General features: G+C 35.1%; 3 protein-coding genes and 1 long non-coding RNA gene across 11 annotated transcripts in view; 2 read left to right on the top strand and 2 right to left on the bottom strand.

Annotated features, from left to right (window-relative positions):
* Window positions 1–3,172, bottom strand: part of LOC101739129 (pericentrin) — a 101,638-nt gene extending 98,466 nt beyond the window's left edge. For 6 of the 7 annotated variants that reach the window (XM_062677046.1, XM_062677047.1, XM_062677052.1 and 3 more), the window contains exons 1-3: window positions 3,015–3,172; window positions 1,716–2,729; window positions 434–1,149 (exon numbers count right to left, since the gene is read on the bottom strand). In XM_062677046.1, the coding sequence (XP_062533030.1) occupies window positions 434–1,149; window positions 1,716–2,729; window positions 3,015–3,059 (1,775 nt within the window). In that variant the 5' untranslated portion in view covers window positions 3,060–3,172. The remainder of the gene's footprint in view (window positions 1–433; window positions 1,150–1,715; window positions 2,730–3,014) is intronic. The other variant, XM_062677048.1, reaches the window with a different exon arrangement.
* Window positions 3,173–4,709: 1,537 nt separating this feature from the next.
* Window positions 4,710–11,181, bottom strand: LOC101740616 (protein phosphatase inhibitor 2). Of its 2 annotated transcripts, XR_009977093.1 has the most exons (3): window positions 10,652–11,181; window positions 9,148–9,326; window positions 4,710–7,713 (listed from the first exon to the last, which is right to left on the bottom strand). XR_009977093.1 is itself a non-coding variant. In XM_038021695.2 (2 exons), the coding sequence occupies exons 1-2, from the start codon at window positions 11,054–11,056 to the stop codon at window positions 9,246–9,248; spliced, it is 486 nt and encodes a 161-aa protein (XP_037877623.1). In that variant the 5' UTR covers window positions 11,057–11,181; the 3' UTR covers window positions 4,710–9,245. The 2 variants fall into 2 exon arrangements, 1 of the variants encoding a protein (XP_037877623.1); XM_038021695.2 differs by having other exon boundaries at window positions 4,710–9,326.
* Window positions 11,182–13,060: 1,879 nt separating this feature from the next.
* On the top strand, window positions 13,061–15,661 carry LOC101740477 (protein aveugle). Its single transcript, XM_004933703.5, has 3 exons — window positions 13,061–13,279; window positions 13,429–13,542; window positions 13,753–15,661. Exons 1-3 carry the CDS (start codon window positions 13,241–13,243, stop codon window positions 13,933–13,935), a joined length of 336 nt encoding a protein of 111 aa, XP_004933760.1. The 5' UTR covers window positions 13,061–13,240; the 3' UTR covers window positions 13,936–15,661.
* Window positions 15,662–17,235: 1,574 nt separating this feature from the next.
* LOC134201835 (uncharacterized) lies at window positions 17,236–22,463 on the top strand. Its single transcript, XR_009977092.1, has 2 exons — window positions 17,236–17,500; window positions 21,919–22,463. It is a non-coding gene; the product is annotated as an uncharacterized LOC134201835 (long non-coding RNA).
* The last annotated feature ends 2,410 nt before the right edge of the window (window positions 22,464–24,873 follow it).

Genomic DNA, 24,873 nt, shown 5'->3' with positions numbered 1-24,873 from the left:
TCACCCATGTAAACAATTTTTTTTTTTAATTTACTCTTCTTTGTTACAATTAATTAACCAATCATTACAAATCATACCTCTTGTTCAAGAAGTCGCAAGTTCTGTGAGATTAAGACCTCTATTAAATAAAATGTTTACATTTACAAAATGCAAATCCAACTTACCCTTTTTTAGGCCTAAGCAGCATTATATAAAAAAGTAAAAAATTATATTTAACTTTTTAGTTTATGTTATGTTTAGTTTATGATGATTGCTTAATATTAAAAATCAATATAGCTTAACATAAAGTTTTGTCTAAACTGTGTTTGTTTTTTCAAATTGGACATTAAGATACAATTTATGAGACACAATATAGATACAATTATAGGAAGATTTTCGTAATCAACCTCAAAACCATTGGCTAAATAAAATTTCTCAATGAATTTCAACTGACCTTCTTTCCATGTCTGAGCATTTTTTTTCGAAATACATCCTCAGGTTTTCCATCTCCTTTTCGTGTTTGGCCGCCAATTCCTCTCTTAAAATGTCTATGTCAGCATCTCCAGATTTTACTGAAGCCAGAAGTTCTCGTAAACGTCTTGTTTCTATTGAATAGCTTTGTTTGTCTTGCTGCATTTGGGCTTCCAATTCCTTCATTTCAGTATCGGATTCTATTCTCAATTTTCCAACCTCATCTGCTAACAAACGAACCAAACTCTCTCGCAACTGATTCTTTGAGTTTTCTTCAATGCATTCATCAAATTTGTTAACAATTTCGGTAATTTTATCTTCAAAACCAGTTAAGAAGTCATCTGAATCTTCTGAAGACCTCAAATCTGATTTTGAATAGTTGACTACAATCTCTTCCCTATCCATATCTTTTTCACCATTAGAACTTTGCATGGATGAACTACTGCTGACGGCAGAGAAAAACTTAGTACTGTCATCTTTAACCATACTTTGGTATTTCACAAAATCTGATAGCTGCCCTTTGATAGTATCTCGATCAGATTTCTCATTTATGAAATGCTGCAAATTTTGAACTTCATTGATGAGATGATCGTTTTCATGTCTAAGACTATCACATTCGCTGACACAACGCTGCAATGAGATGGTGAGTTCCTCTATTAGTTGGTCTCGATGTATAATAGTATCTTCCAAGTGCACAAGCTGAAAGGACAAAGGCATACATTTACAGACATACAGTTAGCAAATAAGCACCATGCATGTGGTATAGTGGTCTTTCTTCAGAATTCACACTAGATACCAACACTGGATTGTTACTGGTCTTAGCACAGAGACTATCGAATCACTTCATTTATTATTAAATAATTCTGAGCCAAACTTTGTGCTATGTAAATCAAAATTAGCTAATTGTTATAGAATATTGCATTCTAAACATTGAATAATGAAACATTTATGCAAGCTGTAAGTTCTGCTATTATATTTCTATGATTTTTCTGATGCATATTAAAAATAAAAATTGTCAGTTAATAAACAATAACATGCATATTTTTAATCAAAATCAAGGCAATGTAGCAAATGCCACTATGAGCTCTATGACTTCTCAAACATTCTAAGCATATTTAAAGAAAATCAGGCTAACTACAAAGTGCTAAACTCAAAAATAATGTGTCCATTTATTTAATTAAAAATAAGTTAGTATAATATAAAAACACATAACAGAATTGCAATGAAACAAACACCACATGCATGCTGTAAATAATCACGGGTACCTTCACATTGTATTCTTCACAAATAGTTTTGTACTCTGTTGTCATTGTACTTATCGAAGTTCCATCATCTACAGGCATTGATTTCTGGGGCATTGATTCCTCTTTCCCATCGTTATCTTTCTCTTTAACCACCTCATCAAAAAGGAACTCTTCTACTAGAAAGTCTTTTTGTTCAATATTATCATTGGAACTACTTTTTTCAAGATTTAAAGATTTTTCAGGAGCACTATCTTTAACAGGTTCATCAATGAAAATATCATCCACTTTAATGCTATCTCTAGCACAAAGTAAAAAAGGTGACATCAAATTAGGATATGTTGTGATTGACTCTACTTTTGCATCCATAAGTGTACTGCCTTCAGGCGGCGGACCAAATATAATTTTTTGGACTGGAAATTGTAACTTTGGCACTCCTTGTCCACGGATGTCTAGTTTAATAATTTCCTCAGAACCAGAACTGAACTTTTCACTATTATCTATGTTTTCAGAAATTGAATTAATACTCTCTCGTGTTCCTAAAGTTTCATTAGATTGATTGTTCAGTGAATCATTGTAATTTTCACTTTGAAGAGATTGATCCATGTAAGGTTCACTTTGCAACTGTGGACTGTCAATAGAAACATTTTGAGTCCTTTCTTTGTCAGAAGATAGTGCCAAATTAACAGGGCTCTCGTCACTGATCAAATGCATGTCAACATTCACGTCTATAGGCCAAGAGGTACTTAATTTGTTTGGATCTTTTGTTTGATTTTCACTGTCAGAAGAATCAGGTGGTTTTATGGGTGATGGTGCACTAAGAGGCACCAGTTCTGGTTTTACAATTACAATTTCCTGGGCTTTAGAATTTTCAGATTCCGAAAGACATTCTAATCTGGAGGGAATATGCTCTGATATTGATTCAGTTTGACTGTCTTCATTGTCACTTTGTAATTGGGTTCCCTGTTTTTTATCGTTTTCTCCATCGGTTGTCCCTACGGCTATCTGTTGAGAATGTACGACATCCGGAAGAACATTCTAAAAATAAATTAAAAATATAAATGAACGACTGAAAACAGCGCGCTCAAGTCTTCTTTCAAATTCTTTTCACTGGACTTTTACGGAGTGTTTTGAATAAAGTTTATATTTAGATTAAAATATTTGTCACATGTAGGACGCGATTCCCACGAAAAATACAGGTAAAACGATACAACATTGCATTAAGAACCTATTTTTAACATTGCAACGATTAAAATACCTTCAGGACTTTAATTCATCGTATTATTAATGAGAAACAATATAAAAATACTGACAAGCCGTTACCTTTATTTCCGTAGTTTCCGATGGATTTTCGTCGGGATCATCCATAATTTAACATTATCGTAAAATCAATTGGATATTTCATAAAACTACCAGGTACGAATTTCGTTGTCAAGGAGACGTTTCGACATTCAAACAAAATACAAACTAAAACGCCATAACGAATGCTCCGTTCCGTTTTACGCATCACAGTGGGTCACAGTTATAGCGCACATCATTTATGATCATCAACCACGAGGAAAATTTCTCGAATCTAATAAAGGAATATACGAAAAAGTATATTCAGTTCTAATTTTTATTATTGCTGTAGTACCACCATATTCGTAGCAGTCGCGAGTCTATGAGCTTTTCAGCAAATGTAATTCTAATCACAGTACATACACACGTAGGATATTCAGAAAAAAGAGCTAGTTAATTTAGCACACATAAATCTTTGATGGTTTATTAGTTATTAATAACTGTGATTACTAGATGACGATATAAATATGTACTAATGAATATATGTAGTTCAAACAAGTAAGTTTAATTAATGTGTGCTTAACATCGAGAAAGCATTTTACTAAACAATCTAAGATATATAAAATCACTGGTTAAAATCTACCATGTGGCGTAAGAACACTCTGACAATACAACAAGAGAGAGTGCCATCATTTGTTATAATAAAATCTGAACTGTAAAGAACATTCCGTAGATATGCGCATATAGAAAAGCTGTAATAATATGCCTAGAATTAAGAGTTACTTTATTCATAATTTTTTTATCTATTGCTCACATCATATAAAGGGCATTATATAAAATTCCTAAGACTGCTCGATAATAGATTTATAACAATATAACTACAAAGCCACGAAGTAACAAACACATTGCCTTTGTGTTAATAAAGACGATAAAAATGCCAGTATACACGATCATAATAAACTTGATATTCGTTTATATCAAACGAGCTCACGGCCCACCTGATGTTAAGCGGATACCAGAACCCATAGACGTATACAACGTAAACGCCACCACTTACTTTGAGATATGAGTTCTAAGTTCTCAGTTTCCTATAGTACAACGGCTGCCCCACCCTTCAAACCGAAAGGCATTACTGGATCACGGCAGAATAGGCAGGGTGGTGGTAGCTACCCGTGCGTAATTTTCTTACACCTTAAGTTACATTATTGGAGTTTTAATAAAGATCCCTAATTTTATTAAAATAAATTATAGCCGATGTCACTCGAGGATAGTGTAGCTTCCAAACAGTGGAAAGAATTTTTCAAATCGGTTCAGTAGTTTCGGAGCCTATTCAATACAAACAAACAAACAAATCTTTCCTCTTTATAATATTAGTATATATTAAAATACTTATTACATTAAACAAGGCTAACTATTTAAGTAGGAATAATAGAATTTTAATGTGTAAGTTCAGAACATACACATATTTTACAACGTCAGAGTTACATTGTGCTACGTATATTTAGCTGCAGCTGTTTGAAGATAAGTCTACTTATACTCGTTCTATTGTTCAGAACACTTCACAGTTCATTTACACACCACGTAATTTTAACCGCTATGTGGAAGATTTTCCCTTAGTCGATAAATATGTTTTCCATTCACGAATTACTTCAAAAATGTGTTTCCTTACGTTAGTACAATTACTTCGTGAGTGTCGTAGGTAACGTAACGCCACAAGCATAGATCAAAATAAAACAAAAGTTTTCAAATAATATTTTTTTTATTTTATTAATCCATCGTTATTTACAGTTTACACATGCATCTAAAATAAAAGCAACATTCTGTACAAAAACACAGTCACGACATTGTCACGTTTTATTATTTAAATTGCATTGATGGATAAACCCCCTCACGGGCATTCGTAGGTTGACCATAAACATCACAACGTAAATGCGGTCACCCACGTTAAGGGCGAAGTCTCGATTGTTTGGTTGTTCCAATCTTCAAACCAGAATGCACGACTACAATTAACCAGTAAAACCAGTGATGTCGAGTGAGGAATCGAGAAAAATAATGAAAATTTCTCAAACATGTTAAAAATACTATAAAAATAATTATTTTAATAAGCGGAGATACAAATTGTTGCGAATCGTGTTACAAAGCGAAACAAACACAGAATTGTGAAACCGAAATATCATATAATTTTCTATGGAAAATGTTAGTTACCTAATATACAATTTACATATTATATTTTCAACAACCACTAGGTTAAATATAAAATAATTAATTCTTCTAGAATATAAGTATCGCATCGCTCTAGGAAAGCCCTGTATTTAATTACGAAGCATCTAACAACAACATACATGTAACAATCAATTTACTTGAACATTTTCGTGCAATGGATACTTGCAACACCAAATTTATTTATTTTCTGCTCAATCTACAAAGAGTTATAAGTCTGCACTAATATAAAACGTATTGTTTACATTCACTTTTCAGACAATGAGTTTTGTCCTTCCTCGTCTGACCCACTTTAATCACGAAAAACATAAATTGTATTACTTACCTGGCAATTCTGAAAATCGAGACACATGTTACTTATGAGATGAATTAATGATCTCGATCAAAATCTTTCGAATATGTTCACTGATCTAAGTCTTATTTTGAATTTAATTATATTTTACGCATGCTATAGGTTTCGCTTAGGAAATACCTGGAAACAAGAACGCGTGAGCTTTCGTCCGTTCAGCGTCCTCTCAGTGTTAAGACTAATTATACGAGAAGCTATTACGTAAACGCCTCTCGGATTAGTAATTGCAGAGTAACCGTCGTTCTTGGACATGGGCAATGCCAGGGACACATTAAAGCTGCATACGAGACGCCAACATCGCCAACTCGCCGAGGTTATTTATACGAGGGTATTTGTAATTCGAATTCTGTGTGAGAAAAACTTCATAGCAGCAAGATGCTCTATCAATCATTTCAAAACAAAAGCGAAATGTAAACCATCAAGCCTTGTAGTGAGATATCGGAGCGGCAACCTCGACTGATGTCCGAACATTAAAAAAACTGACAGCCGCTGCCTAAGTAAACCTAGGAATTGACATTGTAAGACCATGTCGAACGCATTTGTAATCTTGAGAACTATACGCCCATTTTTGCTGGTGGCCCGTCTGATAATAAACGAGACCGGGGCCACCATAGACACTATAATGGCAATTCTGATTCTCATCTCGAGAAAAGATATATCAACTCTTCAGACAGGAACGGATTATACTTTGACGCAGAGAAACCCCAGTCACGATATGCCCTGCAACTCGAAAAATTCAATGAAATTTTAATGTTTTGTATTCTCTTATAGATAAATTAATAATTTACTAAATGTGAACACGATAGCAAAATTTCAATTTTTATTTCTCATAAGACACGCGTAGGGCAATACTAAATTAAACTCGTTCCTATGTACTGTAGATAAGTGTTTTAAATGAACAATACGTAATGCATTACGTACTGCCAATACTTTGCTTTCTATTACAGAGATTTTTAAAGATAGTCGATTTCAAAGAATTTCTTCCCAAAATATCGTACGTTTCAATAAGTAGGTATATCACGTACCAATCAACTACCCCAATAATCCACTTGCAAATATTTTTAATTTCATATAAAACGCAGTAGATTAATTGAGTTTGATTATATAAATATTTCTAGTTGCAGGCATCCAAGGCAATGAGACTTAAATTATTTTTTACCGTTTAAAACGGTTAATTACAATCAATCATGTTTCTGAAACTTATCGATTTAATATTATGAAACTGTTACATCAAACGCATTCACAAACACGCATTTATATATTAAAACTAAATACAAGTTTTTTTGTTCAAATTAAAATGACATTTTGAACATTTTATACAATTTCGTAAATATACATAAATCTGTCGAATTAAGTAAAATATATTTAAAAAATATACTAATTAAATGCATAGACATGCAAATGAATATTAAAGAAAATTATGTAGTAAAATAGAAGATAATAGTTTTCTGTGTTAATCATTAAAGACGCACAATATGTACGTACTTGGCACATAATGCAATAATACATTTTTCAAATTAAACTATTAAGACTTCCAAATTTTGGAAGCCAGTACAAGGAGAAAAGCATTAGAAAATACCATTGTTATGTGATGCAAATCTAAGGATAACTTACACTAAAATTAATAGAAATGTTAAGTAAAAAGTTATATTAAATATAAATCATGTAATTTCTGCGTTTACGACAAATTATAAATTGATTACAAGTTATTTTATTCAATTTTTTAACTAATTCTATGTATGACAATGTATGTCATCATAAAGTCAGCTTCGAATCAAACCATGGTTTACAGACTAACGGTAGGTAACATCAGGACATTGACAAGACAAGTGTCAAATTATTGGGATTGAAGTAACGAAATATTGGCGCCAAAAATTTTTATGTATCATATTTTCAAGAACTCATTTTGAGGTAGGTAGTGATTTAAACTCCAACGATATTTTATATTCAATATTTTTCATAACCTCCTTTATATTTTCAACAGCATAATTATTTTTGTAGACACTAAAACACATAACGATTTAGTTTGAGTATTTCAAAACCCAATTAAATGTAAAGTGACGGAAAATGAAAATATTTCTTAGTTAAATTAGTTAGTTTGGTATGTAACTCATAAGAATAGATTTTCTTTCCCATCAAGAATCAATGGACCTCCGACCTAATTATTCTGCAAACCTGAAATTTTATATTATACTGTAAAAATATGATAACATTCTGTGTCATTGTAGAATAGTGTATAAGTATTTATACAAATATTAAAAAAAAAGAATTACCCAATAAATTACGACAGGGAGTACTTTAGATTCAGAGAAAACTACTTTGAAGAAATAAGGCTAAAATGAAAATTCTACAAAGATGAGAATGAATTATTTGAAGAATTAAAAGTAAATATGTACATAAAGTACAATCTGGATTTAATTTGGAAGCCTTTTGACTAAATAATTGTCTTCCTTAAAACCATAAAGGAATATTGTTTCGCCTAACCTAAGAACATAAATTAAAGTACATTATCATGATATATCAAATAAATACTTTAAAATTTTTTATCATTGAACAATTACAATTTTTTTAAAAATTGGCTTCAAACTGGTGTTAGAAAAACTGAAAATAAAAACATTGACTCGAATAACGAAAAGATCGGAACCAAATAAAATTTAACAACATGACAACATTATCAATGTCAAATTGATTAAAATTGTGAAATCATAGTACATACTCGTAATAGTTTGTACTTGAGACTTGTTTTACTTTTAATTCCTGTCGTGGGCAGAGCCTACATAATCTTTTGTGGTTGTTGTCACTTATAGACGATTTTATCAATGACAGGGCAGCACCATACCGCGGCCTACTATAACTCTACATCTAAAAACTCTTCCAGATATAAACTTTTCAAGCCTTTTTAAAAAAGGACAAATATGTACGTCATAGCAGTTGGGCATTAGTTAGTAGTTCATTCAGCATAACAAATCCCGCAAAAATAGTCTTATGAAGCAAATAGTGGATGATTATAGCTATACATATGAACCCTGCTTCGGTAGCAGTATAAACTACAGGATAATATCGAATTATGAATTATGCACATAACATACAATCAAAAACACAAAGAGAATCAAAGTATCTGAAGCCCAGAGTTCCAAATGTTTCGTTTCGTTGACCCAGAATTATCCACAATCTATCAGTAGCTAATGAGCAAAGATAAGTATTATTTACATTATTAAATGAACTCTGATCTTTTCACTAGCAAAATTAAGGTAATATTAAAATAGATAAAACTGTATACAGTACAACTTAATTTGGGAACACTACAAACAACCTTCATTGTATTTAACATATCCATATTACATTACCAATTTTAAGTACTTAACACATTTTTTGTTGATTTTCTTGAACTAAAATAAAATATTGTCTCAATTATATAACGAGAATAAGCTCTGCTTGTAAAAAAATATGTTATATCTCAACAAGTGCCTTCACCCCAAAGACAATAAATATGCTCATAAACGCTCATAATACTCATAAACGCTCTTTTAAATATATTTTTAAAGAAAAATAGTAAATAATTACAAGATAACAGTAGTCCCATGAACTCCTGAACATTCTGAAACGTACCATTTTGAACACTTTTCTTTCAACTTCTAGTGGTATTAATTCCAAACCAGCTTGAAGCCAATGTATGTTTCTTGCAGTATGAGGGCCATCTCTGGCAGTCAGGTGGTAGACTTCTCGGCTTTGTCGTCATTATCTTCGTCATCTTCTTGAGCCATCAGCTGTCGAGCCAGTTGTAATGCCTGGAACATAAACCATGATCTGGTAATATAAAAAAATTGTTTTTCTTTCATCTCAGACATAAATTTCACAATATAATTTGTCATTATATCTTCATTAAGCTTCATTGATAAATTACATATCATAATGCAGTTCATAGTGGTGCCTGGTAATATAGAAAATAACTACAAAGGTATTTTAAGAATTATCTACCAGGAGACCTGGAAGAGGAATTTTATTATAATATATTTAAAGCAGGAAGACTATTGCATCAATATTTAGATTTTAGACGTTCATCATAAGCTCTGGGAAAATTCAGAAACGTGAACGAGTAAAAATATTTTATTAATTTAGTCCTCTCTTCTTTGTAAATTGCAAGGTGAGAAGTTCTCAGCGCAACTTATTTATCATTTAATACCATCAGTACAAATCTAAAATATTGTTTTCTCCTTGCTGATATCTAGATATGTTATCAAAAAGATATTGGTTTCCTATCATTTTGATAAACTTATCAAATTTGAACAGTAAAATAAGGTTAGTAATATATTTTTTTTACTTAGATCAATGGACCTGCCCACCTGCTGTTAAGTGGTAACCGAAGTCATTAGACATAACAATGTAAATGCAGTCAATATAATAGATGTTCCACCTATCAACCCCTTCAGCATCTTATTGTTTAGGCCATCATGACTTCAAATAGTATTTTATATAAGATCACTTTACAGATACGATGATAAATAATCATATTTAAAAACATGCTTTTTTCGTATGATAAGACATACATGTGTGTTTAGATAATCTTTTCAAATTTTAGACTATATTCCCTCTGCAGAACTAATTTGGGATTTTTGATTTTGATAAACAAAGAGTGCTCTTATTTAAGTGGATTTTACTAATATTTTCATTTAATTTTATTCCTCAATCTGTTTCTGTGTACAAACACAAATATTTTTTAAAGAAACTATTCAAATTCAATGATAAAGCAAATAAATACTATCATGTTAACTTAACATCAAAACTTAGAACTAAATACTTCTGATGATATAGAAATATCCCACATTCTATAGCCATATTGTGCCAAGCTAGTTTCCTTCTGTTATTAAAATTATGGTCCCAGATGCCAATGAAGATGAACAAAAATATTCACACCAATCAGAAAAACAAAACAGAAAAGAAAATGAAGTCACTCAAGGTTATTAGTTATTAAAAAAAACACATTAATTAATACTATGTTGCCCGGAATACAATTTACACCATTTAGAAGAAACAATTTATCACTACATCCTACTTAAATTGAAAATGATCTAATCACTCAAGCTTCTATGAATCACATAATATAATATCTGACCTGGAATTCATTGTAATGCATTTTCCTTTTCTTCTCGAACTCGATACGCTTTCGGCGTACTTCCTCCGGCTCCTCCATGTCCTCGTCACTATCGTCACAGGACTCCACGCACTTCGGCGGCTTGTTCATGCTGGCAGCTAACTTAGCTGCGAGTAGATTAGCATCTAATTCATCATTTGGTTCCAAATCACCGTCTACCGTCTCCGAAAAAGGCGTTTTAGGTTCTTCTACCTTCATGTGACCATAGTCCTTATTCGGTGGATGAAAAGTCTCCATAATGTTCATTTCATCAAATCTCTGTTCTTTCGCTCGCTTACTGCAAGATGGCATTCCGTCAGAGCCATCGACGCTACGAGACGTCTTCAATATGCCCTTGGAGGGTTTTTTCTGTAAATTTTGCGCCATTATTTTTGTTTATATCGGCATTTTACATGTAATAATTCATACGGGTAAAATTCAGACTTCAACTAATTTCATTTTTTCAACTTCAATATTTGACAGCTTCAACATTTACCAAAATGTCTTTTTTGACATTGTATTTGTTTTTTTTTGTTGGTTTTATCTACTGGTAAAAACAATATAGCCTATACGATGTAATGTTGTAGCAAGAACTCGTATGTTCGTACTTTGAATTCAAGTGCTCTATAGTCCAAAATTATTTACATACTTGAAACATTTTTGAAGAGAAAATTTCTTTAGCCGCATAATGCACTTTAACCAGTAAAAAAGTAAAGTAAAGTTATACTCCTATTCCACAATTTACTGTAGGTGGTAGGACCTCTTGTGAGTCCACGCCGGTAGGTACCACCACCCTGCCTATTTCTGCCGTGAAGCAGTAATGCATTTCGGTTTGAAGGGTGGGGCAGCCGTTGTAACTATACATGAGGCCTTAGAATGTATATTCTAAGGTGGGTGGTGCATTTAAGTTGTAGATGTCTATGGGCTCCAGTAACCACTTTAACACCAGGTAGGCTGTGAGCTCGTCCATTCATCTAAGCAATAAACAAAAAAAAGCATCTTGGTGACGCGACACACAAGATTTCACCCATCCAAAAAGCGTCTAACGCATACAGTCAGGTATATATTATGACGTCTTATCTTATACGTGACGCTGCAGATGCGCTAGTTTGTTTGCTTAGTGCGAGTTTTTATACTTTTCAATCGCGTAAAAGTTAACTCAAACTTGCATGGTTTTTTTTTTTTTTTTTTTTTTTTTTTGTCAGGAGGAAATCGCCGGACTCCCACCCTCCACTGGGGATGGAGGGTGGGGCATGTCGGAGTCGAACCGACTAAAACCTCCTGTCGCTCAACAACCAACGTCCAACCCTCGCATGAGACAGAACTCATGAAAAGGCAAGGGGAGGAGAGTGAAGCGTTTAGTGCGGAGCACATCTCTCCCATCACCCTCCCCCTCGGGACGCCGGGCCAGCGATCGTCGGCGCCACGACCACCAGCCCTCTCGGTCGGCAGGCTGTCCGAAGCCCGCCTAGATGGCGCCGGTTTGAATTGGTTATCCTACGAAATACCCCGCTGGGTCAGAACCAGCGTGGGTCGAGGATAGCCGGCCTTCCATCACCCGGATGCTCTTGCGTAAAACGCGTGCAGAGCAGCTTGCACGTCGTCTTCTTAGGCCCCCTTCGCCGGGCCCCAGACCGACATATGAGGGGGACCCGAAACACTTAGAGGGCGAGGGCTAGGGCGAGATCCGCCTCCCTGGCCCCCGCTCGACGGCGGCGGGCTTGTGCGTCTCTCACGCGCCCCGCCGCCTCCTTCTGCGAGATGGTGCACTCGCAGAAGTCGAGCATCGCCTTCCACGACTCGTCGTTGCCGAGCATCGATGCCACAACACTCGGCAACGACAAGTCGTTTCCTATTTTTGCGACAAGGACACGGCGCCACCCCTCCCATGCGGGGCAGGCAACGAGCGTGTGCTCCGCCGTGTCCAAGTCGCAACCACAATGGTAACACTCTGCCGTCGGCTCGGCTCCGATCCGGTGCAGGAACTCACCGAAGCAACCATGCCCAGTGAGCACCTGCGTGAGCCGGAAAGTGAGGCGTCCTCTGTCACGATTCACCCAATCCACAAGAATCGGGCGAATCGCCTCGACGGTCCTACGACCAGCCGAAGGATCGGCCAGCCGCCTGGACCATGACTCCAGCGAAACAGCGCCCCTAGTGGCAAACGAAGAGACGCTGTTCCAACCGCACTAAGTACAGTGGTATCTGAGTACTAGTACGTTCTACGTATATATTATGTTCTAATATGTTCTATTATTGTGTGCAACTTATTACAACTAAAATTCATTGGATTTAGAAAAAAGTTATTTTATACTAATTGGTATTTGAATTAAATTGTATTTCTATTTCATGATTTGGCATTATGGGCTATGTTCCCATCGACTGCCAATTGGACTACTCAAATTGAAAAAAAAGAGTACGTTTATATTGTTTTGCAAAATTATAAATCGTAAAATCACATATTACATACACATAATATTTACACTAATTATTATTGTACAGGATTTACATACTTGAACCTCTAAATTATTGTATTTGTAGTAAATAATTTATAAAACTGTAACTTTGAAAATGGTGGAAGAACCGAATCTTAATTCAAGTAAACCCAAAGTTAGTATTTTAAACATTTAAATTAGGCGTTTGTGTAGACCAACGATTTTAAATAAAACAAAATCTTATATTTTGCCGAAATTCGAACCATAAATTTCCTAGTACTATAACAGTTTTTGGTTAATGAGTCTATTTCAATGAATTTTCAGGCGAAAACGACCCGTCCCAAAGCTATATATTTATGGACAGAAGCCGACGTCCAAAAGTGGCTTCGACGCCACTGTAGTGATTATTATCATATGTACTGGGAGAGTTTTCACGAGGTAATATTTTTCATCCAATTAACAAAGCTTCAAACTTCAAAATCGATTAAAGAATTTTTCAAAATTCTTAGAATCATTCATAACATTGAGTGCAAAAATAAGCTAGTCAATGAGCTATTTATTGAAATATATGACCTAATTGTAATACACTTGATTAGTGAAGAATTATGAAATGAATAATTAACATAAAAATAATTAACACAATTTCAGCATGACATAACAGGTAGAGCTCTAGTCCGTATCAATGACAACACATTACTTCGAATGGGTATCAACAACAAAGATCACAGGGAAGCCATATGGAGGGAAATCTTAAAACTTAGACTGAAAGCTGACATAGTCGAGATCCGTGATTTAGAACGTAGGCATAACTATTTTAATTATGACTTGTGACAGGAGGAGCCTCTAGTTGAGGAACCGAAGACAATTGAACAAATAACATCACAGCTTACTGTATGGGGATACCTGATTAATTACATATACACTAAGTGCAATGCATTTGTACGTTTTCTCTGTGCCTTAGTAGAAATATTCAGAGTATTCAATGCTTTACAGAGGTGACAACTATAATCTGCAGCCGATAGGGCTAACTCACTTTATTCACTCACTAAATTCCATAGTGATAATCCAGAAGCTACCTACTGTAGGAGATTTAATTTATACTATATGTCATAAACATGATTGAAGTTTCAGATTTCAGACAGATGTTAACTAAAATGTCAATAATGCTTTACCGTATTACTGTGTTCATAACATAGAATGGCTGTGGTTATATTATTTGTTAATCTATGTTTTTAGTATTTCCGAACTGATATTAGTGCACCTTGATGTATATTAGTAAATGCTCACAGCTATTAGTTTGTAGGTCTATTTATCCTGACAGTTCTGCCAGTCAATAGTAATAAAATCTTGTGTGACTATTAGCTAATTAGTGATTTTGTTAGCTAATTAGCTTGAACAGATTATGCAAGTTTGATGTACCACTTGTTTTATGAATGTGCAAAGATTTAAAAAAAAACTGTTTATAATCAGTTGTAACATACGTTTTGAAAAAGAAAAAAATACGACAAACAAGACCTAATATGCAATGCAGTTAAATGCTTGAGCAATCAGAATTTGACAAAATTTCTGACATTGAAATCATTTTTTGTCGTTTATAAGGTGGGTTCAGCCCAATAGACATACATGCAAATGTCTCATTTGAATGTTAATTCATCTTGTACCCTTAGATTTAAAAGTCAAGATGGGAATTAATGTCAGGGTTAAGTTAGAAAATGATAAGCGCCTAATGAAACTAGATCAAAGATTGAGAAGAAGCAGCAGTAATAAAATAAAAAAAATTGACAAATCAACTTCTTGTTGATTTGTTTATTTTAAAACACATTAGTGTGTTTCGTCCGATTCCTTTTAAAAATTTATATGATGTTGTTAGTGCTCAATTTAATTTAAAGGAAACACTATTTTATAAATAAATAAAGAATTACTTAACAAAAATGATAAATTTATTTATATGTTATTGTAATTTTTTTATAATATACTTATTTTTAGTGAGTGGTGCTGCTGTTGTATTAAGTGTTGGACTGAAGTTTTAAAGAGTATTTAGTGTTGCATTATTATTACCTTTAATGTTCACTTTGATGGAATTCAAAGGAGGTGGGCTATTTTAAAAAATGTTAATAAAATAGATTTTAGTTTTTGTGATATTTTTTAATGAATCACTCAATTTTAATGTCAATTTTGTGAAAATACTTAAAGCCTATTGTGTATATGTTTACAATAAGTGAAAAAGTAATACACTAAGTTGTATTACTCAATCTTTCAATTTATTTCATACAAAGTACTACTAATATCTGCAACATTTGAAACTAAACTAAATAATTATTTTAATACGTAATGTATATTCCTTCCATGCTTTAATTTAACCTTGTAATGAATTCCTTCCGATAAAATTAAAGATAAGATTAGTGATTTAGGCATATATTCATAGATATTATTTATTAATATTGATTTAAAATATCAAGATATTGTAAATTGATATTTTATTTGAAGGTAAATTTAATGAAAGTATTTTTTTTGACAATAAAAATATTGTAATAATAAAAGCAATCCAAAGATATAATTATTGTTTTAGTTGCATTGCTATGCATTTATATAATATCATAAATTGTTCGATTGGAAAAACCTTGTCGTATCAATCTGTTGAAAAAGTCATGATTATAATATAGCGCGTAAATGAAATGTCCTTAAACCGGAATGGGAATAAGCCAATACCTTATGGTTATCTTTACACAAATGACGATTACTTTCAATTGATTTCCAGTAGGGAAACACGAAATAAAAGTAACGGAGCTTGCAGGCATCGCGCGCCTTTCCTCAAGTCAACATTCCGCGCTGTAGATGATTTTAAATAATTCAGTGTGCTTAGTGCGAGTTTTTTAACGTTTTCGATAGCGTAAAAGTTAACTCAAATTTGTATGGAGTTGGAACGCTTACCTACGTTTGCCGCTAGGGGCGCTGTTCCAACTGCATACAATATTGAGTTAACTTTTACGCTATCGAAAACGTTAAAAAACTCGCACTAAGAACACAGTTTAAAATAAGTAATAAAAATCAATCAGTTTTATATTTCGGTCTGTTTCGTCTATGCCGGGTTCTGCCGGGAACGAAGCCCGGCAACGCCGACATATTGTTGCAAAATGTTCGTTGATCAATCACTTTTATTTTTGCTTTTCCAAATACTGGTACGGTGAACAGAAAAAAACACAATGGCACTGAAAAACCAAGGTTTGTATTAATTTACTATGGTGTGGGTCGTTTGGTGATAGAAAATAATTGTGCCCACGATATTCCACTGATGCTATAATCTGTGACTTCACACATTTCTACCAGGAGGGGGGTGTCTACCTAATATCTAAAGGAGCAGAGAGCGCCCGTCTATTCCAAAAACTATCAACAGTAAGATTGGACAAGTTCAATATGTTAAAATAATCACTATCGAATCAACTATAATCGAGTCCGCGACTAACTAGTTCCCCGTCTTACATTGATGTATTAAAAAAACCCCGTCTTAACAAATAGAGTTGTTTTTAGATTGATCTACCTTAGACTGCTGCGTCCATTCTCTAATTTCTCGCTGACTAACATCAAGTGAGTTCGTCATGGCCTAAAAGATAAGACGTCGGTGCATTCGTATCGAGCGATGCAACGGTGTTCGAATCCAGCAGGCGGGTACCAAATTTTTCTAATGAAATACGTACTCAACAAATGTTCACGATTGACTTCCACGGTGAAGGAATAACATCGTGTAATAAAAATCAAACCCGAAAAATTATAATTTGCGTAATTACTGGTGGTAGGATCTCTTGTGAGTCCGCACGGGTAGGTACCACCACCCTGCCTATTTTTGCCGTGAAGCAGTAATGCGTTTCGGTTTGAAGTATATGAATATATGTACCTATACGAGGGCTGCACTAAAAGTATCGGGAATGGAATATTTCCACTGTTCCTGTCATATTAAAATCTTTTCAATTGAAAACTCCTTGGTTTTAAAAATCGAATACCATTTATTTATTTAAAAAAAGATCCTCGGTCGGAAAGATTGGGCACTAATATATAATAATGGAAAAAAATTCTAACTGTATGTGCTATGTACCTGCCGATTAGATATTCCCATGGCCGCAACAAACATACTAAAATTACGTAAATTTGACCTTATAGGTCTAATTCGGTTCAGAATATGTAGTCGACCTCGAAGTTCGGTGAAATATGTATAATGATGTATGCAGTCGGTCTGTATACACCCTTAGACACGTCGAAACATAAATACATTGCACTCATTGTCGTGCCAGAAACGTTTTGGCACAACGCGCAAGATTATTAATTTGATGAACGCTAAAAGTAACCTAACAAAGTATCGAAGTATTCGAGATGTCGGTACTTTTTATTAAATGTTAAGTAGGTAAGTACCTAAACTCTTGCTGCTTGCGAAGATTCTTTAATTTTTTGCTTTGTTACCATCAAAGCAAAGTAATATTAGTCATGTAGATTCATCAATTTTTTAAGTAATTATTCTTCTTCTTTCACTCAACCTTATCCCACTAGGTGGAGTGGCACAACAATTTTTTCTCTTCCATTCTCTTCTATCAGCCGTCATCTCAACACTCACTCCTCTTTCTCTCATATCGTCATTCACACACTCCATCCATGTCTTCTTCGGTCGACCTCTTCCCCCTCTTCTAACTTGCACTACTATTTCTAAACATCTCCTAGTCACATGCATCTTCTCTCTACACATCACATGTCCATAGCACGCTAACCGTTTTTAAGTAATTATTGTAAACCGGAATTATTTGCAATTTATATTAGGTCCTTAAGTACGAAATTGCCAATACACAGAAAGTTACACTCATTTTATTTTAAATATTGTTTATTTCTATCAATCCAAAGGTGGAAGGTTGCCCATGCGATGGACCGACCAAGTCATGTCGACACTTGGCGGTTGTATGAGTGTACCAGGTTCACCCATAGACCTATATAATAGGGACACGACATATTGTTCTATACGTACAATTGCTTATATAAATAGCACCCATTTTGAAGGCACATATATCTTACATATATCTATCTCGTTCTTACTCAGCACTTTAACTCGCAGGAAAACAATATAACAGTATTTCAGTGCGTACATAAAATGAAACATGAATATACGTAAATATCTCCGTCTCCGTCTAATGAGGCCGAAAATCCGCCATGTTTAGCGCGCCAAATGTCATTGTCACGTCAGTTCGGCCGTCTGTTTTGGGCATAGACCTATATAGTAGGGACACGACATATTGTTCTATACGTACAATTACTTATATAAATAGCACCCATTTTGAAGGCACACACATAAACATATATCTATCTCGTTCTTACTCAGCACTTTAACTCGCAGGAAAACAATATAACAGTATTTCAGTGCGTACATAAAATGAAACATGAATATACGTAAATGTCTCCGTCTCCGTCTAATGAGGCCGAAAATCCGCCATGTTTAGCGCGCCAAATGTCATTGTCACGTCAGTTCGGCCGTCTGTTTTGGGTTGTAGATTATTTATTGACTTTGATATCGATTTAATATGATTGCTTATATAAAATTTCTAATTTTATCATGCTTAAAACATACAAAAATAATAATTAAAACATATTTTATAGGATCTCAAGAAAGTCGATGCCCCAAAACTATTATCTATATATATTTAAATTCATTATGGAGCCCTCATCCGAAAGATAGATTATACACTTAATATATTTGAATCCGAAATATCGGACACCATTTTTCGATCAGAATCTATTTATCATGACACTAATCATAAATACCTCTTTAAAATATGTCATCAAAACATATTTAGACATTCTGTTTAGATATTTCGGGAAAAAGGCTACCGACAAAATCTCTTCGGAACTATTTAAATAAAATAGTTTTATTCCGCAATGAGTAAAACACTATTGTAAATTCGTTAAATATTTATTAATTAAGTGATTTTAGAGAGGAAGTTACAAGGAATGACGTTTGTAATTTCATTAACGAATAAAATTAAATGTTCTGTAGGTGTTTTTTTTTATCAGGCGGTCCCTTGATAAGTTTAAAATTTGCAGGCGGTGCGGTAGTGCGGTGCACCTTCCTTGAGGTGCGCTGCGGTAGTGTGTTACGGACTTTAGAGTCAGCAAAACAATTAAAATAGATTGTAATAGTCTAAGAAAAACACGTACTCAAAATACGATAACATTCAGCATGCTAGAAATGCAGGGTGGCCCATAAGTCCTTTGATATGAAAAAAATTTTATTAAAATAAAACTAATTACATTATGAATTAAATTTTTATTTACATAAAAAGCTTAAAAAACGGGAATTATTTTTTGAAAATAACATCTCCTAAATGTAATCCGTTGCGATCACGGCACTCTTGCAAACCACGTCTAAAATTGTCGATGACTGCGCGGCACGTCACTGCTGAAATGCTTGTCATTTCTCTGCGGATGTTTTATTTTAGGGCCTCAATTGACCGCCGGTTTGTGTCGTATACTTTAGCCTTAAGGTAGCCCCACAAAAAAAAATCCATCGGTGTCAGATCTGGACTACGTGGAGGCCAGGAAATGTCTCTTCTCTTAGAGATAACTTTGCCAGGAAAAAGTTGACGGATAACGGGCATAGCAGTGTTAGAGGTGTGAGAAGTGGCCCCATCCTGTTGAAACCACGTCCTGGCATTAAAGCCTGAAAAGTTTTGCAATTCTGGTATGAAAAACTCTTCGATCATAGCCACATATCGCTCCGACGTAACAGTAACTGCGCGCCCTCTGCCATCCTCAAAGAAGTAAGGCCCTAGGATACCATGGGCTGACATAGCGGCCCAAACAGTCACTTTCGGACTATGTAAGTGCTTCTGATGCTTAAGTTTTGGATTGATGGGTTCCAATAGCGGCAATTTTGTTTACTAACATGCCCGTTAAGATGGAAATGAGCCTCGTCAGAGAACATTATGTTATTGAAGGAAGTAAACCGATTCAACATTTCATTCGCATAATTTTGTCTTTGAATACCGTCAGTTTCCTTTAATTCTTGAACCAACTGAATTTTGTAAGGGTGCATATGTAAATCTTTCTTCAAAATCCGTTGTAACGATGTCCTGGATACGTTTAATGCTCTGGCGCGCTTACGAGTTGACTGTGTCGGATTTTCGCGAATAGACTGTGTCACTGTGTCTATGTTTTGTTCCGTACGTGACGTCCTTGGGCGACCCAACCGCGGTTTATCTAACGTCGAACCGGTCTCCTCGAACTTAGCAACCCAGTTCTTAATCGTTTGAAGAGTTGGAGTGTCGTCAAAGTTGTGTAAACCTTTGTGTTCTCGAAATTTACGCCGCGCAACGGTTGCCGAATTGTCGTTTTTATAAAACTCGCGCACACAAAACGCACGGTCCGCTCCGGTAAAACGCTCCATCGCGACTAAATTCCCAGAAACCGAAGTTACTCCCCCCGCTTCCCCTGCACCGCTCACGCGCGCCCTGTTCGTTTTATTCAAATTTTACTTTTCAAAGGACTTATGGGCCACCCTGTATCATCTTTGCACATAACAATATACTTACTTCCTATTAAAGTATAAATTCTACAAATACATTCATACTCAACAATATTTAAAATAAAATAAGCCAAGAACGTTTATCGATAAAACCTACTAACATTAAAATCTTCTGGGCAGCACTAAAACCGCCATGTTTTGTGGCCAGATGACGTCACAGTGGCACGAATTTTTTGTTGACGTTTCATTTCCATAGGTTTCCTACTTCAGTGGTTTTGGGTTGTACATTATTTATTGACTATGATATCGATTTAATATGATTGATTATATAAAATTTCATAATTTATCATGCTTAAAACATACAAAAATAATAATTAAAACGTATTTTATAGGATCTCAAGAAAGTCGATGTCCTAAAACTATTATCTATATGTATTTAAATTCATTATGGAGCCCTCATCCGAAAAATCCATTTTTCGGTCGGAATCTTTTGATCATGACACTAATCATAAATACCACTTTAAAATATGTCATCAAAACATATTTAGACATTCTGTTTAGATATTTCGGGAAAAAGGCTACCGACAAAATCTCTTCGGAACTATTTAAATAAAATAGTTTTATTCCGCAGTGAGTAAAACACTATTGTAAATTTGTTAAATTTTTAATAATTAAGTGATTTTAGAGAGGAAGTCACAAGGAATGACGTTTGTAATTAATGAATAAATGTTCTGTAGGTGTTTTTTTTTTCACGCGGTCCCTTGATAAGTTTAAAATTTGAATCACTCTCAAGCGAAAGTGATTCAAATGGTGCGGCGCACCTTCCTTGGGGTGCGCTGCGGTAGTATGTTACGGACTTTAGAGTCAGCAAAACAATTAAAATAGATTGTAATAGTCTAAGAAAAACACGTACTCAAAATACGATAACATTTAGCATGCTAGAAATGGGCTGATGGCTTTGAACTAGGCCATAACTTTATGTTTTGCGACAAACGACAACTTTATAAAATCAGTGTAGCAACTTTTAAAAATCATCATATCGTTTACTTGGCAAATTCGAAGGACGAACTTGTCTTAGATTTCACCCATCTAAATCATATCATATTTGCACATAACAATATACCTACTTACTTCCCATTAAAGTATAAATTCTACAAATAAATAATACTCAACAATATTTAAAATAAAATGAGCCAAGAACGTTTATCGATAAAACCTGATAACATTGAAATCTTTTGTACAGCACTAAAGCCGCCATGTTTTGTGGCCAGATGACGTCACACTGGCACGAAATTTTGGTTGACGTTTCATTTCCATAGGTTTCCTACTTCATTGGGTTCACCACAAACCGAGAGAAGTGGCGATTGCTGGTGAGGCGCTTAACATCTGCCCACGGCAATGGTACTGACTGAGGACCACGACCGCTCTGACAAGAGTGTATCACTCTACAAGGATATATATCAATCAAAATCTACAGCCATGGTATGCACCTCTGCCAGCGGAGCGGTAATTGTTCAATACCTTTTTTGACATGACAACGTCTTATAATTCGATGGAGCCGGCTGCACGGACGAAAAAACATGACTCAATGAGGCGTTCCATTTAGGCTTGAAGTGCAAGCGAGAGCGCGCAACGAGCGACAAAGAGGCACAATCGGCCTCCGCGTTCGGCAGCGTTCGACATCTGTCTCTCTCCTACTTGAGTGAGCGATGCATCCGCGTGGACAGCTGCTATACAAGAATACATTTACTTGTTTTCGTCAAGTATGAAGTTCAGTGAAAAGTGAATGTGGTGTCAATTGTCCATACAAAATATCTATTAAACAAATAAAATAAAAATTTTCTTTTGAAAAATGAAACCATTCCATCAGTATTTTCTTACGACGTTGTCACGTTCAACTATCGTCAGTAAACCGACTTTACAGACAACCGATTTTTTTAAGAGTAGCTAAAAAACTTTTCAAAGCCATTTTGTACGGCTTCTTGAATTTTTTCCATGACAATGAGTACAAATGTAAAGGAAAAGTTAAAAGTCTATCGGTGCAAGGTCTGGCGAGTACGGTGGACGACTTAAAACCTTCACTCCCAGCTCTTCCAGCTTGGAGACAATCTAAATATTATTTTTTCCTATAAATTTTCTATCTTTACCTAAAATGTAACCTTTTTTATATATTATCTGTACGAGGACAATTACCGCGAGAGATAAAGATAAGAAACCCAAATAAAATTGAATCTTATTTAGAGTTCGTGAAATTAGAGCTCAAGTATACGTAATATAAAAATACACCACGATTAACAAAGATTAGAATTCAGTCAGATAATCGCGTCCGAAATGTACCGAAATAGCAATTTTAATGGTCCTCCTTTGTTTATTATAATATACGCTGTGCCATACCATACCGTAGCAGCTTACGGACAATTTTATTAACACGTCCAATGACATTAGAATAACGTTAACGACATCGTTAAAACCGAGTAAATTTAGAACGACAAAAAAAAATCTTCAACAAAATAATGGCTTTCAGAATTGCTTTTAGGAGCCTACGACATAATAATGTAGGGAAGCATGATGTTCAATAGATAAGATTTTAGCTTTACATGATGCTGTGTGTTAACCTCCAATCCTTGACACGCTTTTATACGCATATTACTTATCTCTTATTTATAGTTCCCTCGCTGCAGAGGATGGCGACCTTCTTCTTCTTCGACCACATGTGACTTTCTTTCACTGTGCTCGATCATGGGTGGCATGGACTGCATGGTACAGACTATCACCAAGTGCGTCTCTTGCTAGATCTGACCATCTGGCTGGTGTTCTGCCCACAGCGCGCTTGCGCTCTATGCGACCCGTAATTATGAGCTTCTCTAATACATGTCTGGGATACCGCATGTGCCTTTTTCCATAGTGTTCGGTCCATGGTATAGACTTTCTTTATTAGATCTGATTATCTGGCTGGTGTTCTGTCTATGAAGAGCTTGCCTTCTGTGCGACCAAATATATTGAGCTTCTCTTATTCATGTCTGGGAGGCCGTATGATCTGTCCGAAGAAGCCTTTAATTGATGTTTAGCGCTATTAAAATGACACTAATTAATTTTCATGGCGGTAACGGATTTCGGAGCATCTTCCGCCATACCCACATTTTAAAGGCATCGATCCTGTTACTATCGTGGCTTTATTATCTATATAGGGTGTTCGAAACCAATCCGTTAGTTTTTGAATTCTTACCACGGCAACACGGGTCGCGATTTGACGGTGCCGTCGCGATTTGACATCTGTCACTTTGTCTTGCTTCTCGAACGGGACGGTACCTGTATATTGACGGTCTACGCTAAAGTTGTGTATCATCGCTAATCCTTATCCATTCCTGCCCCATACCCTTCTCCCTAAGTGATACGGCGTGAGAAGACGAAGGCATCGGTTCCGGTGAGTGATTGCATGATATTTTGTTAAAATAGTACATACGGCGCCGCGAATCGCGGCACATGTTCGACGTGCACCTCGTGCTGGTTTCCGTAGCCCTAGGCTGCCACGAGGTTGCTAGGTTCGAATCGAACAATTTCTGGTAGCAGAGCGTGGTTTCGATCCACGGACCTCTGGGTTATGGGCCCAGCACGCTTCCACTGCGCATAGCTGACTAATTGTACGTGAGTTGGACAGCTGTGCTGGCTGAGTTTATGACCTAGCACACAGCTGCTACAGTGGTCAGCTATTTTCATACTATTACTACAGATTTATGTTAATTCTGCTCATCATAGCAGTAGATTACCACATCTATTTAAGCATAGTTGTGTGTAACAATCTGAATGTTATTACAGTTGGGGTTTATAATTTATTATTAATTTGTGTATGATTGTAGCTCACTTCCTACTTATATTTTAGTATAATTGAGCTGCAACACATTTGTAATTGAATATAACTGGAGTACTTGTTGAACTTGTAGTAGTAGATTGCTGGTTGGGCCCTGTTTGGAGACTAGCTTAGTTATAGTCCAGAGGCCAACGGTGTATGAGTGTCATTTCAAAACTTATACCAGCAATTTACTATTATATATATTTTTTGTTATTTGTTTTAATTTGTTCTAAATTTAAATTACTTGTTTGAATTTGTGGTAGTGGACTGCTGACTGTGGGCCCTGCTTGGTGACTGGCTTTGGTATAGTCCTGAGGCCATCAGTGTTTGAAAATTAATTCACAAATTTTTATCAGCAGTTTGCTATCATATAATTAATTTTTAATTTTAATTTTGTTATTTGACTTACCCGTTGAACGGTGTG

The sequence above is a fragment of the Bombyx mori genome, chromosome 3 (genome assembly GCF_030269925.1).
Source record: "Bombyx mori chromosome 3, ASM3026992v2".
NCBI lineage: Eukaryota > Metazoa > Arthropoda > Insecta > Lepidoptera > Bombycidae > Bombyx > Bombyx mori.
This window is presented reverse-complemented; position numbering and strand designations above follow the sequence as displayed.

Coding starts and splice junctions, on each gene's coding strand:
- LOC101740616 (XM_038021695.2), bottom strand. CDS start 11,056: ATGGCGCAAAATTTACAGAAAAAACCCTCCAAGGGCATATTGAAGACG. Junction 9,327..10,651: donor TGCATTACAATGAATTCCAG/GTCAGATATTAT, acceptor TTTATGTTCCAG/GCATTACAACTGGCTCGACA.
- LOC101740477 (XM_004933703.5), top strand. CDS start 13,241: ATGGTGGAAGAACCGAATCTTAATTCAAGTAAACCCAAA. Junction 13,280..13,428: donor TTAATTCAAGTAAACCCAAA/GTTAGTATTTTA, acceptor ATGAATTTTCAG/GCGAAAACGACCCGTCCCAA. Junction 13,543..13,752: donor ACTGGGAGAGTTTTCACGAG/GTAATATTTTTC, acceptor ACACAATTTCAG/CATGACATAACAGGTAGAGC.